The sequence below is a fragment of the Cyprinodon variegatus genome, unplaced genomic scaffold (assembly GCF_000732505.1).
Source record: "Cyprinodon variegatus isolate N-32 unplaced genomic scaffold, C_variegatus-1.0 Scaffold208, whole genome shotgun sequence".
Lineage (NCBI taxonomy): Eukaryota > Metazoa > Chordata > Actinopteri > Cyprinodontiformes > Cyprinodontidae > Cyprinodon > Cyprinodon variegatus.
In genome coordinates this window covers 939,770-954,559 of record NW_015150661.1, presented here as the reverse complement: position 1 = coordinate 954,559, position 14,790 = coordinate 939,770, and the positions used below count along the sequence as shown (strand labels likewise).

The 14,790-nt window shown below is 33.9% G+C and overlaps 2 protein-coding genes across 7 annotated transcripts in view; one reads left to right on the top strand and one right to left on the bottom strand.

Annotated features, from left to right (window-relative positions):
* Nucleotides 1-1,950, top strand: part of mtg2 (mitochondrial ribosome-associated GTPase 2) — a 7,834-nt gene extending 5,884 nt beyond the window's left edge. The window contains exon 6 of the mRNA XM_015380119.1: nt 1,445-1,950. Within this exon, the coding sequence (XP_015235605.1) occupies nt 1,445-1,833 (389 nt within the window). The 3' untranslated portion in view covers nt 1,834-1,950. The remainder of the gene's footprint in view (nt 1-1,444) is intronic.
* An 8,040-nt stretch (nt 1,951-9,990) lies between these two features.
* Nucleotides 9,991-14,790, bottom strand: part of LOC107088144 (cadherin-like protein 26) — a 13,834-nt gene continuing 9,034 nt past the window's right edge. The window contains exons 11-16 of one of the 6 annotated variants that reach the window (XM_015380120.1): nt 13,689-13,916; nt 13,479-13,597; nt 13,246-13,335; nt 12,061-12,153; nt 10,923-11,000; nt 9,991-10,808 (exon numbers count right to left, since the gene is read on the bottom strand). In XM_015380120.1, coding sequence (XP_015235606.1) covers nt 10,545-10,808; nt 10,923-11,000; nt 12,061-12,153; nt 13,246-13,335; nt 13,479-13,597; nt 13,689-13,916 — 872 coding nt within the window. In that variant the 3' untranslated portion in view covers nt 9,991-10,544. The remainder of the gene's footprint in view (nt 10,809-10,922; nt 11,001-12,060; nt 12,154-13,245; nt 13,336-13,478; nt 13,598-13,688; nt 13,917-14,790) is intronic. The other 5 variants (XM_015380121.1, XM_015380122.1, XM_015380123.1 and 2 more) reach the window with 5 other exon arrangements.

The following is a 14,790-nucleotide window of genomic DNA, read 5'->3' as shown; positions in this document are numbered from 1 at the left end:
AAGTTGCTGGTACTCTTTTTTTTTTTTTTTTTTTTTTTGTTTGTTTGTTTGTTTGTTTTTCTTTTCTTAAAAAAAGCACTAATTTACAAAAGCAAACATTTTTCAGAACGGATCATATGCTGGTTTAAAAATTACCATCTTAACTCCCACTAGTTCGCCGGTGCACCGTCTTCTATATTTACATCAAACACAGCAGTACGCTTTAAACTTTTACCAATATAGACCTGTTATACATCTTTAGAAAGCTTAGATTCTCCAAAATCCAACTGCCAAATAAATTTTATGGAAACCATGAGCACCAAAGCATATTTAATAAAGAAGTAGCTGCAATGTAAATCTGAATTTTTTAAATAAAGATTTGACTTCCTACCTTTAATGTGTTCCTGAGGCCGTGTTAAAAATCCGTTCTTAGATTGTTTATATTCCATTTGTCTGTAAGGGTCCACAGATAAAATGTAATCCAGCATATTCATAATAAAACATTCCATGACGAGAAAATCGCCACATAAAGTCCGTTTTGGAGCATGAGAAAAGTTCGATCCGTAAAGGTAATCCTAACCGTCTAATACTAATTACACAGATATTTCGGGTCAATGTCAGGTATGTTTGTTTCCTCAACCTGCGCCGCCAGGCCAGCCCTCTCAGCTGCCTTCTTTACACATGATTCCCTTCATATTATTCCTCATAAAGTCCGCCTACCATTGGGTTATTCATCACGCAATGTTTGGCTCTGTAACTAATGAAAGCAACTTTAAAACAAGGTTAAGCATGGCTCATTTGAATAGATAGAGAGCCATTCATAAAGGCACAGAGTTAGATCCGATCCTGGATCATTGCACACTGTTAGATAATTAGATGGGAAGTTAGAAAAATTAAAAAATATTTGCTTCTTAATTGTTTCGTGGCCATCAAAATGCTCCAGTGCGGTTTTTGTGATAAAATTGTTTTTTAAAAGCAATAAGCACAATTTGGATTAATTTGGCATATTTGGAGAGGTTTGAAGATGCTGATGACTTTAGAAGTTAAAAGTTATATATATACCATACTAAGTTATAGTTAAGAGGTCTGAAAGTTTCTGCAGTTGTTGTCATAATGCAGAATAAATGTAAAATAATGGCACTTGCCTATTTTCAAGCATTTCTTTGTTACTGCTATTCAAAAAAAGACCTATTATTTTCAAGAAGAAAAACTTTGAGTCATGTTTTCACTGCTGCTGTTTCGGCTGTGTTTTAGTTACACTACTTTCATTTATATTTTCAGAATCTAGATGGTGTTAGCTTTCAAATGATATATCACACATGTAATTTTGGGCTTACAGTTCCTTTGTTATTTTTTTTTTTTTTTTATATTTGGGTATGCAAAAAGGCAAGGGTTACTTAAATTTAGGTTGGTGTTAAGAGCTTGCTTTAAATATTTGACTCAACTTTACGTCCTTCATGCTCAGTTGCAGACATCCCCGGCATCATCCGAGGAGCCCATTTGAATCGAGGCTTGGGAATCTCCTTCTTGCGTCACATTGAGCGCTGTCGCTTCCTCCTCTTTGTCCTGGACCTGTCTGCGCCTGAGCCGTGGACCCAGCTGCAGGACTTGCGTTATGAACTGGACCAGTATGAGCCCCATCTGTCCCAGCGGCCTCAGGCTATAGTAGCCAATAAAATGGACCTACCAGAGGCCCGGGAGAAGCTGGAGACCCTGAAGAGCCACGTCACACAGCGGGTCATCCCCGTCTCTGCTCTTACAGGGCAGAATACTGAGGAGCTGATTCTGCACCTTAGAGAGCTTTATGATGGCTTCCTTCAAGGAGACGACAGCAGAGGAGTCAAAACTAACTAGCTGGTAGAAAACAATTATAACTAGAAGTGGACAGTGTTTGATGTTTTTAATTTCTTGTGAATAAACAAACAAAACACAACATAATGTGCTGTTATATTGAAATATTACACACCCTACTAAAACACACATAAGAATGCATATTTTTCAGAGGTAGAGCATGCAGCTGTTTTACAGGTATAATTTATGTAAAGTACTGTTCTACAGATAAATGCTTAAAAAACAATTTCAGTTTATTTCAGTTAATTTTAAAGATTAACTTCAATAAAGAAAACTAAAATGAAGTTTGTCAGAAAGCTATATTACCAAGGGCCCATTAAAATAAATGTAATTAAAAGAGTGTTGTTATCTTCTAAAATATGCCTATTTGGTGTCTATTGCTCCAAAATGCTTTCACGGCCGCAGCTGTTTTCTTTCTGTATGCCTGAGTGTATTTTCCATCCACAGATCTTCCTTCCACTCAGTTTCCCATTCATATGCTTAACTTAAGCACATTTGAATTCAGTTACTGATATAAGATACATTTATTAACATGGTGCTTAAAATAGATTGTTTTTGCACTGCTCTTATAGTGTCAGTAAATATTCTCATTCATGCTGGTCATGATGGATTATCTTAATGTTTTATTAAGAGATATTGCAGTTATTTTACATTATTTTAGACTTATCTATTTAATGTTTGCTTGGGGTTCTGTCAGGTTGAGACCTCAGACATTAGGAAGTAAAACCTTATTTTTTCTTCATATGTAAAAATGCCATGTGCTCCAAAACTGAAAATATTCCTTTTTAAATACGGAATGTTTGTGGGCTATAGCATCAGCACCTTTTTATTTCTAGGTTTTTGTGCTCATGTAGGTCAGAGCAGAAAAAAACTCCAAAAAAAAAAAAAAAAAAAGATGAGACGCAAAAAAAAGTTTTGGCTCCTTCATATTCAAACTGAAAGTTTGAATAGAGCAGCTTTTCACATAGAGGTATCCTATTTAAGCAGTCCACTTTTCATGATAATTTTGCTATTTATTTTAAATTATGGGTTTTTTTGTGTTAAATTTAGCAGTTTTTATAAACATATTTCTTGATTTTTATTGTATTCTTTTATAGATTGTCTTTTTCATTAATGCTGATAATCTGGCCCCTCCTGTCTTCAGACTGAAGATTTTTAGTATCTCCTTGAACAAATTACAATAAAACTAACTTTATTGATCTCACAATGAAGAAATGAACTCTTTGCATTTAACGAATCCTCTTTGGGGAGCAGACCGGGGGTTAAGTGTTTTGCTCAGAGACTCAGGGTGGCAGTCAGTGGGAGTGGATTTCAAACTCACAGCCTCAAGACTCCAATCCCTATGCCCTAATCACTAGGCCACCACTCCCTAAACTTTCTCAATTCTTATAAATATTTTAATGTGTTTTGTTGGACATTTATTTTTTTATGTAAATTGAGATGCTCAACAACATAAAACCATGCCTGTCCTGCAATATTAGAAAGGGTGCATAGTCTAGTTCTACCACTAGAGGGCGGTAAAACAAAATGGATCAAGTCCCCATCTGGTTCTCACAGGCAAAAACTCGAATTTGAATTGTTGAGACTGAATCTACATTCATGTAAAAATAAATAAAATGCATTGCTTTGAAAATGTATTTCATAAAATTAAAACTGAGAGTTATTTGCTCTGATTATGTATTTAATTGTATTGGACTTTTTTTTCTTTCTATTTTCACATTCATTTCTGTAATTCAAATTCAGTGAAAAAATAGAAGCAGCTTTTTTTTGTGTCAGACATTTACAATCATTTAGCCACACAGTAAAAAGACAGAGATTCCCTGATTTACATTTTAGGGTAAACTTATTTTAGTACGTTTTAATGAACACGTGGAGCTCAAGAACTGACACACAAAAAAAAAAGTTGTGGCCACAACCTATGGTGCACACAGAAATAAGGATCTCCCTACACAGGAGACCTAAAAGAAGAACTAAACAAGATGGAGAGGGGATACTTTGATTCTTTATTTTATGCTGAGGATCAGAGACTCCCAATAGCCTCATTCTCATTAGGGAGAGAAATATAATACTTGCCTCTGGAAATTCTCAATCATGACAACCACAAAACAGGGTTGAATCTGAGGCAAACAGAATGTTGCTCAGCAGAGGTGTCAAGTGACGAAGTACAAATACTACGTTACTGTACTTTAGTACACTTTTTAGGTATCTATACTTTAATCCATTACTTTTTTATCTTCCTAGTTCTGACTTCTACTCATTACATTTTCACACAAGTATCTGTACTTTCTATTCCTTACATTTTCAAAACAAATGTTACTTGTTACTCTTGGCTTCAGTTTTATGTTTATAAATATTTATTTTATTTGCACCATCCAATGCAGATCATTGGCTCCATCCACGTCTAGTGAAAACTAGTGTAATTGGATGAGTCATATAATGCAAACACTCATTGGTTAGCTAAAGGAAATCATCAGAAGCAAGCAGGCGTTCTTCAGACTGCAAACGCTAATTATCTATGCCATGGTGCAATGTCGGATACAAAAAAAGATGTCGAAATGTTTGAAAGGTCGGACACAGGCGAGAGCGTATCTGGAGATGGAGACTAACAAGACATCCCTCATCCTTCGCTCTATCTCAAAGAATTTTTAGAAATAGTTGAAAAATTGAGCTTTCAATTCATATAGTTGCATCTGGCTGTTTTTTTTAAAGGGTATTTTATATTTTTATACTTTTTACTTTTATATTTTTATATAAATATACTTTATACTTTTATACTTTAAGTAGTTTTTGGAGCGCATACTTTTTCACATTTACTTGAATAAAGAGGTTAAGTTGATACTTCAACTTTTACGAGTGTGTTTTTAAACTGCAGTAGCTATAGTTCTACTTAAGTAACAAGTGTGTGTACTTTTGACACCACTGTTGCACAGTATATCTGAAGAAATTCTGGCACCTATCCCGGAGTCTTTGTTAATACAGTTGGCTTACACTAGGGCAATATGTAGTTGGAGCGCTGATCATTTCAAGCCACATGGAGGCTCTTCCTCCTAAGAACACTCAGAGCAGATTGAAAGACCTATGTGTCATTTTCCTGGGTTGTCAGATTGTTTAGTTGTGTATGGGTTTTGTGTTATTTATTTTAATCATGATAAGTGTGCTTGTTAGCTACTGTGAAATAGGTTCCAGGACCAAATTGTAGATGCTTGGAAATATTTCCAGAAAAATTACAACTTTTGGCTTGTTTCAACAAAGCAATCATGATAAAGAAGGTCTCTGGTTAGATAAGAGTAAAATTGAGCGATTTGGATAATGGAAGAAGCTGTAGCTAAACCGTCATATTTGGTTGCACATCCCATCCTTATTGTGTAACACGTTAGTGGCAGTATGCTGTGTGAAGACCTTTGTTCTGCAGTGTCAGGAATACCAGATTGACCAGGGGGTTGATGGAGATAAACTCAGGGCAGTTATGAAATCTGTTAGAGGCTGCAAAAATAAAACTAGAGGTTTGGTTCAGGTTGGACCTGTTTTGCTAAGAAGAGAGGGTAAACATTTTAGTCTGTACATGTACAAACTGGTTAACACCAATAAAAAGCATGCAGCTGCAACTGAGGCAAAGGAGATTCTACAACATTTTAACTTGGAATGACAGATATGAACAACACATTTTTCATATATATATATTTATATATGTATATATATTTATATATATGCCTAATACATGATTGGAATTGATTATTATTACTTGATAAGATGTTTCTTCATTTTAAACAGTTTCTGCGAAACTCTCCTCCTCGGATTAGAATCTTGTGACCAAACAGATGATCAAACATCTGTTTAATAGAAACAAGAATTTTATTTTCTCTTGATGTTTTCATAGGAGGTTCTGCAGATGATTGACTAGATCATAGAGTTTCTGTAAATTTGTTTATTTGATTAATAATTGTCTCTTTGTCACCTTTCGTGTCTGGTGCTTGATTCTAATTAGGCTCAGAAAGTACTAAACAGTATCAGTATTGGTGTTTATTACCATATTTATCATAATCAAATGGTTTTTGATATTTTATGTACAGCCATATACAAAAAAAATAAATAAAATAAAAAAAATTGCTGGTAATGGATTGGCCCTGGTATTGGATTCTAGGTTTTTTAAAGAACTCATCTGTTTATTAGTATTATTTACAGTATTATTCTTTTATGCTTAGAATATTTTAAATGTGTGCAAATAAAAACAATGTCGATAAAAAGGGCAAACTCTAAAAATATTTAACATTTTTTATATCCAAATGATATACACATCATATAAAAAATAGTAAGCCTTTGCTATGTATACTTTACATGTCACACAATAATTTTCTTTTTCTTTGATCTCCATAAAGTAATGTTCAGGTAATCCCATTCAATTTCTGACCAAGAAAATGTTAATTATATGAAGTTATATTAAGAAAATCCATTTCATTGTTTTTTCAACAGCAAAATCCATGCAACTTCAAATTTTTGGTAGAAACTGTGCCATTATAAAAAAAAAATTAAAATAAAAAATAAAGCTTGCGATTATTTACACCACAGAAAATAGCCCTCTGTACCCAAACATGCTTGCAAGAATAGCGGGTTTAAATTGTTGTGCTTCGGTGAAACATTTCAGGAGAGCAGATTGAGGCCAGTTCCAAGAACCTAGAATCCAGTTCTATCTCAGAGTCAAAGGGAGATTCAGGATTGGAAATGGTGTCAAGTTCAAAGTTGTGTTCCAAATCTCCCTCATAAGCATATTTAGTAGGTTCATAATCACCAAGTTCCTGGCCGGGTGCCTCAAGTTTTTCCAGCATTACATTCATTGCCTCAAATAGTAGAGCTTCGTGAGGAATTTCCCTCAAAACCTATACAATTTGAAGAGAGTTTATAGTTTTATTTCATGCACAAAATACATTACCTCCTTTAAGAAAATTAATTTTATTATGTGATATCATTTGCAAGAATTATGTTACAGTACCGAATCCCTTAATGTTCCCTGCTGACGTCTGATCTCCATGGCTGAAGGAGAAACCTCATTTGACATCTCCCTGGAGGACTAGCACACAACACAACAAAAAGGCGTTTCTTAACAAACCACAGAAATATATTATATCTACATGAACTTGCCTAGGTTAAAACAAACAACAGCATACCGTAAGTTACCNATTTAGCAGTTTTTATAAACATATTTCTTGATTTTTATTGTATTCTTTTATAGATTGTCTTTTTCATTAATGCTGATAATCTGGCCCCTCCTGTCTTCAGACTGAAGATTTTTAGTATCTCCTTGAACAAATTACAATAAAACTAACTTTATTGATCTCACAATGAAGAAATGAACTCTTTGCATTTAACGAATCCTCTTTGGGGAGCAGACCGGGGGTTAAGTGTTTTGCTCAGAGACTCAGGGTGGCAGTCAGTGGGAGTGGATTTCAAACTCACAGCCTCAAGACTCCAATCCCTATGCCCTAATCACTAGGCCACCACTCCCTAAACTTTCTCAATTCTTATAAATATTTTAATGTGTTTTGTTGGACATTTATTTTTTTATGTAAATTGAGATGCTCAACAACATAAAACCATGCCTGTCCTGCAATATTAGAAAGGGTGCATAGTCTAGTTCTACCACTAGAGGGCGGTAAAACAAAATGGATCAAGTCCCCATCTGGTTCTCACAGGCAAAAACTCGAATTTGAATTGTTGAGACTGAATCTACATTCATGTAAAAATAAATAAAATGCATTGCTTTGAAAATGTATTTCATAAAATTAAAACTGAGAGTTATTTGCTCTGATTATGTATTTAATTGTATTGGACTTTTTTTTCTTTCTATTTTCACATTCATTTCTGTAATTCAAATTCAGTGAAAAAATAGAAGCAGCTTTTTTTTGTGTCAGACATTTACAATCATTTAGCCACACAGTAAAAAGACAGAGATTCCCTGATTTACATTTTAGGGTAAACTTATTTTAGTACGTTTTAATGAACACGTGGAGCTCAAGAACTGACACACAAAAAAAAAAGTTGTGGCCACAACCTATGGTGCACACAGAAATAAGGATCTCCCTACACAGGAGACCTAAAAGAAGAACTAAACAAGATGGAGAGGGGATACTTTGATTCTTTATTTTATGCTGAGGATCAGAGACTCCCAATAGCCTCATTCTCATTAGGGAGAGAAATATAATACTTGCCTCTGGAAATTCTCAATCATGACAACCACAAAACAGGGTTGAATCTGAGGCAAACAGAATGTTGCTCAGCAGAGGTGTCAAGTGACGAAGTACAAATACTACGTTACTGTACTTTAGTACACTTTTTAGGTATCTATACTTTAATCCATTACTTTTTTATCTTCCTAGTTCTGACTTCTACTCATTACATTTTCACACAAGTATCTGTACTTTCTATTCCTTACATTTTCAAAACAAATGTTACTTGTTACTCTTGGCTTCAGTTTTATGTTTATAAATATTTATTTTATTTGCACCATCCAATGCAGATCATTGGCTCCATCCACGTCTAGTGAAAACTAGTGTAATTGGATGAGTCATATAATGCAAACACTCATTGGTTAGCTAAAGGAAATCATCAGAAGCAAGCAGGCGTTCTTCAGACTGCAAACGCTAATTATCTATGCCATGGTGCAATGTCGGATACAAAAAAAGATGTCGAAATGTTTGAAAGGTCGGACACAGGCGAGAGCGTATCTGGAGATGGAGACTAACAAGACATCCCTCATCCTTCGCTCTATCTCAAAGAATTTTTAGAAATAGTTGAAAAATTGAGCTTTCAATTCATATAGTTGCATCTGGCTGTTTTTTTTAAAGGGTATTTTATATTTTTATACTTTTTACTTTTATATTTTTATATAAATATACTTTATACTTTTATACTTTAAGTAGTTTTTGGAGCGCATACTTTTTCACATTTACTTGAATAAAGAGGTTAAGTTGATACTTCAACTTTTACGAGTGTGTTTTTAAACTGCAGTAGCTATAGTTCTACTTAAGTAACAAGTGTGTGTACTTTTGACACCACTGTTGCACAGTATATCTGAAGAAATTCTGGCACCTATCCCGGAGTCTTTGTTAATACAGTTGGCTTACACTAGGGCAATATGTAGTTGGAGCGCTGATCATTTCAAGCCACATGGAGGCTCTTCCTCCTAAGAACACTCAGAGCAGATTGAAAGACCTATGTGTCATTTTCCTGGGTTGTCAGATTGTTTAGTTGTGTATGGGTTTTGTGTTATTTATTTTAATCATGATAAGTGTGCTTGTTAGCTACTGTGAAATAGGTTCCAGGACCAAATTGTAGATGCTTGGAAATATTTCCAGAAAAATTACAACTTTTGGCTTGTTTCAACAAAGCAATCATGATAAAGAAGGTCTCTGGTTAGATAAGAGTAAAATTGAGCGATTTGGATAATGGAAGAAGCTGTAGCTAAACCGTCATATTTGGTTGCACATCCCATCCTTATTGTGTAACACGTTAGTGGCAGTATGCTGTGTGAAGACCTTTGTTCTGCAGTGTCAGGAATACCAGATTGACCAGGGGGTTGATGGAGATAAACTCAGGGCAGTTATGAAATCTGTTAGAGGCTGCAAAAATAAAACTAGAGGTTTGGTTCAGGTTGGACCTGTTTTGCTAAGAAGAGAGGGTAAACATTTTAGTCTGTACATGTACAAACTGGTTAACACCAATAAAAAGCATGCAGCTGCAACTGAGGCAAAGGAGATTCTACAACATTTTAACTTGGAATGACAGATATGAACAACACATTTTTCATATATATATATTTATATATGTATATATATTTATATATATGCCTAATACATGATTGGAATTGATTATTATTACTTGATAAGATGTTTCTTCATTTTAAACAGTTTCTGAGAAACCTTCCTCCTTGGATTAGAATCTTGTGACCAAACAGATGATCAAACATCTGTTTAATAGAAACAAGAATTTTCTTCTGCAGATGATTGACTAGATCATAGAGTTACTGTAAATTTGTTTATTTGATTAATAATTGTCTCTTTGTTACCTTTCGTGTCTGGTGCTTGATTCTAATTAGGCTCAGAAAGTACTAAACAGTATCAGTATTGGTGTTTATTACCATATTTATCATAATCAAATGGTTTTTGATATTTTATGTACAGCCATATACAAAAAAAATAAATAAAATAAAAAAAATTGCTGGTAATGGATTGGCCCTGGTATTGGATTCTAGGTTTTTTAAAGAACTCATCTGTTTATTAGTATTATTTACAGTATTATTCTTTTATGCTTAGAATATTTTAAATGTGTGCAAATAAAAACAATGTCGATAAAAAGGGCAAACTCTAAAAATATTTAACATTTTTTATATCCAAATGATATACACATCATATAAAAAATAGTAAGCCTTTGCTATGTATACTTTACATGTCACACAATAATTTTCTTTTTCTTTGATCTCCATAAAGTAATGTTCAGGTAATCCCATTCAATTTCTGACCAAGAAAATGTTAATTATATGAAGTTATATTAAGAAAATCCATTTCATTGTTTTTTCAACAGCAAAATCCATGCAACTTCAAATTTTTGGTAGAAACTGTGCCATTATAAAAAAAAAATTAAAATAAAAAATAAAGCTTGCGATTATTTACACCACAGAAAATAGCCCTCTGTACCCAAACATGCTTGCAAGAATAGCGGGTTTAAATTGTTGTGCTTCGGTGAAACATTTCAGGAGAGCAGATTGAGGCCAGTTCCAAGAACCTAGAATCCAGTTCTATCTCAGAGTCAAAGGGAGATTCAGGATTGGAAATGGTGTCAAGTTCAAAGTTGTGTTCCAAATCTCCCTCATAAGCATATTTAGTAGGTTCATAATCACCAAGTTCCTGGCCGGGTGCCTCAAGTTTTTCCAGCATTACATTCATTGCCTCAAATAGTAGAGCTTCGTGAGGAATTTCCCTCAAAACCTATACAATTTGAAGAGAGTTTATAGTTTTATTTCATGCACAAAATACATTACCTCCTTCAAGAAAATGAATTTTAATTATGTGATATCATTTGCAAGAATTATGTTACAGTACCGAATCCCTTAATGTTCCCTGCTGACGTCTGATCTCCATGGCTGAAGGAGAAACCTCATTTGACATCTCCCTGGAGGACTAGCACACAACACAACAAAAAGGCGTTTCTTAACAAACCACAGAAATATATTATATCTACATGAACTTGCCTAGGTTAAAACAAACAACAGCATACCGTAAGTTACCNAGAACATTTCCAGGTTAAAAGACTATGCAGCAGGATCTAACTCATGCATTTCTCTTTATTAAAATTGATTTTTGCAACAATGTCTTAAAGGTCTGCCTAAAATGTCAATCAAACAGCTGCAGTTGATCTGGAATGCTGTTGCCATACACAGGTTCCCTCTCTTTCAGATAAATGACTCTTAAAATACTTGTGTTAGTCTATAAATCACTGAATGAGTTAGCACCAAAATACATTAAAGATGTTGTTTCAACTCACCTGACCTTCTAGGTTTTCTGACTAAAGACTACTCTTCACACAGAACAAGAATGGAAATATGGAGAAACAGCTTTTTTTTGTAATGTTATCTAACTAACTAACTAACTAACTAACTGAATATCAGCCCTCCAGAAGTCTAGTTCATCTTTGATTTGAATTGTCAAGTCTGAAGATCTCGCAATGATTTATTAAAAAAGAAAAAATCAATAAAAAAATAAAAACAATTTTTTCCTAGAATAGTGTTAGAGTGTGTTTGTGTTTTGTCCCCAAAGAAGATGATACAGGAAGGAAATTACAGCTTGGGCACAAATGGATCTTCCAAATTTATAATTTCCTAAACAAGGCTAAATCAAAATGCTGATCTCTTGCGGGGAGATTTCAAAAGTTATATGTGAGCAGTTTATCTGTACTGTGAGATGGAAAAGGCAAAACTATCAAATACTGCACATATTTTCATTTGAAGACAATAAAAAAAAAAATGTCTGAATATATTTTCATATTTTCATTACTTTGCCATTTAGTGAATGGGAACCATGTTGATAATTAGGAAATCTAAAACATTTAAAGGTTATTTAAAGAAAAGTGTGTCTCTTAACACTTTCAAATACACCTCTTTAAACATGACATAAAGAACATAATAACAGAAAACTGTAGTAATAGATAACAATGAATTACTTAAAGAAATTATTTTAGTACTACCACGGAAGAATTTCTCCGAGAGCTTCTGTCTGGATATGACTGGAGGCCGTTCGGGCAGGCTTGTGAGTTTATGACAGACTCACAGAATACCTAGGAAGGAGGCGCATAACTTGGTTAAATATTCCATTTTTTAATGAGCAAAAAAGTCACAAAAAAAATGAAAACAGAGCATAAAGAAAAAAAGAAAAAAATAGTAAACATTTTGATAATGGTTGTTTCATGACAGGATGCCACAGAGGATGAAAAAAAAAAGAAAGACCAAGGTAAAGAACAGTCATTGATCAACTCGATGTGATGCATGTGTGTTTAGTCAGGTAGTTATGCATTTTCTTATAATAGTAAAATGTTTTACAATTGATATTAATGTAAGACAGTGAGTCTATGTGGCTAACTTCCCAGGAACAAAACTGATACTCAATGTTATGAAAAGAGCAAAATCCATTAGCGTTGCATGTTTAACAATCTGTCCCACCATTCTCATACAAGCTGCCATCCATTTTTCCTTATAAAGGAATTTCTTTTCAGTGTATGGACTGATCTAACTAGAGTAAAAGTTTAAATGATTAACAATCCAGTTACATTGTATGAGAAGTTTTAGCACATCATCTTCAGGATACACTTTAATTGTAATACTACAGGGAAGAAATATAGATATTATTTTCTAGGAAACTGAAAGTAAATGCATGATGCCTGTAAAAGCTTAGAAAGGAATGGTCAGTTCATAGGCGATCTGAGTTGTTTCTGTAACTAGCTATTTTAGATGTGCAGATATCACATCATATGGATGACAGACATGTTAATTAAACTGAAATCATTTTGTGACAAGCTTTGTTAAATCAGCAATATCGTATTGTGATAAAGTCTGGGATTTACACCCCTAGTATTTAGGCCGAAATATAGTCTTTTGACTCTGGTTTAGAGAAAATAAACAGAAAATACAAACTTTTGTTTATTTTTTACATTTCAGTAAAGTTTTGTGTTGTATTATTTGTTATTTTGAGGAACAACACCATACAAATCCCCTAATTAAGAGGACATTCAGACAATAGCAGTGGAAGTGATGAAAAAACAGCAAAGTTAGCTTAGACAGATGATTACAGTCAGAATATTTGTTGAAAATGAGGTCCACAGTATATTATTAAATTATTTTCAGTTAATACAGTTAATTAGTAAACAACTTACAGCACTTACTGGTGTCATTCTCAGCATTACATCTTCAGATACTTTCATTTGTTGCATATGATGTTTGTTCTTTAGGAGTTCAAAAGGAACCTAAAACATAAACACACATTTCTAGTTTTTTTTTTATTTGTGATTTGTGCTTAATCTGTTATACAATCAAACAATAACCATCACTTATGGCAAAAGTGTTTGTACATTTATAAAACAAACTGTGATGAAATTACACAACATACTCTGCAGTCATTTCCTGGTTCTTCTGTGTTGCCTGTCATTAAATTTTGCACAGGATCATCATCAAGCATTAGTACTTTTTGAGGTTTGCACGACACCATGAAGCTTGTAAAAAGCAAACCTGGAGATCAGGCACATGAATCGACAATTATTATTTTCATTTGTCCTTTTTTATGCTATTGAAAAAATTGGTTATATAGATTTGGTCATACCTGTAAGCAATATAATGCAAAAGAATAATATTCCCACAGCTGTTGCTCCTGCTCTGGATCCAGTAGATTTTTGCATTCTACAGTCTGGCCTTGTTGCAACAGAGCACTGACATACAACTACTGTCAAGCTATGGAGAGCCTTCTTTCCCTGATAATCTGATACTTCTAGCATTAACGTGTGATGCCCAGAATAAATCTTCTTTTCTTTTATAAGCTTGACCGAATACCCTGCAAATCCAAGACAAACACAGATTTAGTTTTGTAATAGGAGGCATTATGATTCATTTACAAGAGCATTATAAAATATACACACTCCTTGAAACTTTTCACACTTGACAAATTACAAGCATTTTACTTCATTTTATTGGATCTGGGTTTATGCAATTTTTTGTCTTTTTTTTTAAAAAACTGCTCAACTTGTTATAAACTTATATAGCTTATAGCTTGCTGTGAACCTAAGATAATTAGACAATGAAAGGAGGCGGAATGATGAAAAATTATTATATTAAAACAACCTGGGTATCCCAGGCTTTCACAGATTATACACTGACAACCTATTCATGCTGGGGGGGGGGGGGTGGATTACTGTAATGTTATATACTAGATAATGAGCATAACTGAAGCTAGAGAGCAAAGAAATAATAAATTCTATGTAAACCAGAAGGACAGGGAAAGAGGAAAAAACTAAGAAACTAATCATAAATGAAACTAATTTAACTAAACATTCCAACTTACAAAACCCAATCAGATCAGGTTGAATACGTCAATTCGAATTTTCATATTTGAACTTTAGCTGAAAAATTTTACCATTGGATTGTTTTCAGCTGTTCCCATTGCAGCTCTTTCTTTTCAGGCTCACTGCCCTGTTTTGATCAAGAATTCTCCAATTGAAAAAAGCATGATTAACCTTATTGTCTCCACTTAATAATCTCGTCCACAAAGCCTGATGTTTCAGCTGCCATGTTTGAAAGTGTTTTTCTGCTTCTGTTGTTTAATTGCTAAAATACAATAAAAGAACCCTTTAGAAGGACTCCCCTTGTGTCAGTCTTGGTTTTCCATTTGTTGTCCTCTGCTGCCCTCTTGTGTCCTCTTTCCCTTGCTC